At 44.0% G+C, this 2,500-nt stretch overlaps 1 protein-coding gene across 1 annotated transcript in view; it reads right to left on the bottom strand.

Annotated features, from left to right (window-relative positions):
- Positions 1–2,500, bottom strand: part of parp6a (poly (ADP-ribose) polymerase family, member 6a) — a gene marked incomplete at both ends in the record, with an annotated part of 25,015 nt that overhangs the window by 20,613 nt on the left and 1,902 nt on the right. The window contains 3 exons of the mRNA XM_084437415.1: positions 1,351–1,417; positions 1,875–1,965; positions 2,121–2,181. Of these exons, the coding sequence (XP_084293541.1) occupies positions 1,351–1,417; positions 1,875–1,965; positions 2,121–2,181 (219 nt within the window). The remainder of the gene's footprint in view (positions 1–1,350; positions 1,418–1,874; positions 1,966–2,120; positions 2,182–2,500) is intronic.

Genomic DNA, 2,500 nt, shown 5'->3' on the forward strand with positions numbered 1-2,500 from the left:
ACACACACACACACACAACCAGGATGTCAGGTATGAGTGGTCTGGAAATGACGTTTATCTCCAGAAGCTCTTACGAAGGGTTGTAGCTAGATGAGGTACAGCTATGGCATGTGTAGAGGATTAGTTCCCATAAATGCAGAGACCGGTCAAACAACTCTAAACCTAACCCTAACCGTAGCCAAATCTTAACCCTAAACCTAAACCCTTACCTTAACTTAACCTTAAAACTAAACAAACCTTAACCCGAAATGGCCTCTGTGTTTTATGGGAACTAGCCTTTACCATCCTTCAACACCGGTTGTAGCTGTACCCCTTCTAGCAATGACCCTTATGAAGAAGCTGCTACAGTACATCTAACAGTTAGATACACAAGCTAAGATAATCTGATATTAGACTTCAGATCTAGTGAGTAAGTATCATTGACAATGTAGTGCATTGATCATACAAGCATTGATCAAGAAATCAAGCTTCCCATGTTATTGTAGGAAAAGAATAGTGGAAGCGGTCTTTCTATCAGTTCTAGATTACGGTGACACCATCTATAAAATTGCAAGCTCATCCACATTAAAGGCCCTGGATACAGTCTATCACTCCACTTTGAGATCTGTCTCGGGTGATGGTTTTGGTGTCACCACTGTGCCCTTTATGAAGAGGCAGGTTTATCCTCCCTGACAGAAAGGCAGAACACTCATTGGTCCATTTTTATTTTTAAAGCCATCACTGAAAAGCTCCCTGGTTCCATCTCCTCCCTACTAGAATGGAGCACAAGCTCTTAAGGCCGTTTCAGACGAGGAGCGATATCCGCGCACTGTAATTCATTTTCAATGAGAGAGGCGAGCGGACAATTTGGGAGCCGCGGACAATCTGGGGCGGAGCGGCAAGCGGGCACGACCCCGTGAAATTGTGGCGCGCGTGCTCGTTTCGTGCACACGCCCGCCCGCGACAAGAGCTGAATTGTAGTCAGCTTTCCCCGCTGCGCTCAGGACGCGTGCGTCCCCCGCTGATCCGAGCGAGAACGCAGGCGGAATATCGCTCCCCGTTTGAAACAGCCTTTATGTGATTTATTGTTGCATTGTTTGTGATTTATTGTATTTTATTTATTCTCACTCGGTGACATTGCAAAGGAGGGCCTACCCTCAATGTATTTCCAAGCCTAAATAAAGGTTATGAATGAATGAATGAATGAATGAATGAATGAATGAATGAATGAATGAATGAATGAATGAATGAATGAATGAATGAATGAATGAATGAATGAATGAATGAATGGTGTGGTTGTTGTTGAGCATGTTGTGTTAAGGGAGTGTGCGTTATTGTGAACACAGTGGTTGAACACAGTGTAGAACGTACTTCTTGAGCTGCAGGCCCAGACTGAAGCCCTCCTTATTGGAGGGCTGGAACACCTCCACGGATGGTTCTGGGAACAGATGAGTCAGAGTATTATACAAGACACACACACACACACACACTCAAAACATTCCTAACAGCACACATGCATACACACACACACACACACACACACACACACACAGACACACACACACACACATATATACACTCAAAACACTCCTAACAGCACACATACACACACACACTTTCCAAAACACACAGACACACAAACACAAACGCGCGTGCCGCGCACACACACACACACACACACACACAAAACATGCATAACAGCATACACACACACACACACACACACACACACACACACACACACACACACACACACACACACACACTCAAAACACTTTTAACAGCACACATACACATAGACACAAACAAACACACACACTTGCCTACACACACACACACCCACACACTTGCCTACACACACACAGACACAAAGACACACACACAAAACTACTCACCGGGTCCATCGAGGTACTGAGACAGGGAGAAGCGTAGTCTCAGGATAATGGGCTCTGTGCGTATGACCTTCCAGGCTGTTGCAACCTCTTCCTGCAAGACACACACACACACACACACACACACACACACACACACACACACACACACACACAATGTTCTGCTTCACGTAATGCCAACATGCAGCACATTGCTTAGAGACATTCATTCTGCAATGCACAGGAAAACAGGTTGCATCATCGACTCACATCCAAAAAGCTGATATTAATCTGAAGATCGATGTCCACGTCGTCAATGGTTCCATATTCTCTGTTAGGAGTATGAATAACAAACAGAAGATTACCTAACCGAGACTGTGGGACCAGTATACTGTATTACAGTACATAATGAAGACTGTGGGACCAGTATCTAGAGTGGTGAATGATGTCATTTTGTAGGCTGAATAGTTAGCATCGCCGCCATTTGGTTCTGAGTTATAAATCCCGATGGAAAAATGAATGAGATTCACACAAAAATGCAGAAAATAAGGTATGTGTTTAACAGAGACTCCCAGACTGGAGTATGTTTTGTTATCAAAGTTAAAACATGTCATTGAAGATGGGTTTTGTGAATTTTGAAGCCTTTAGTT

The sequence above is a fragment of the Borostomias antarcticus genome, assembly GCF_949987555.1.
Source record: "Borostomias antarcticus genome assembly, chromosome: 4".
Taxonomy (NCBI): domain Eukaryota; kingdom Metazoa; phylum Chordata; class Actinopteri; order Stomiiformes; family Stomiidae; genus Borostomias; species Borostomias antarcticus.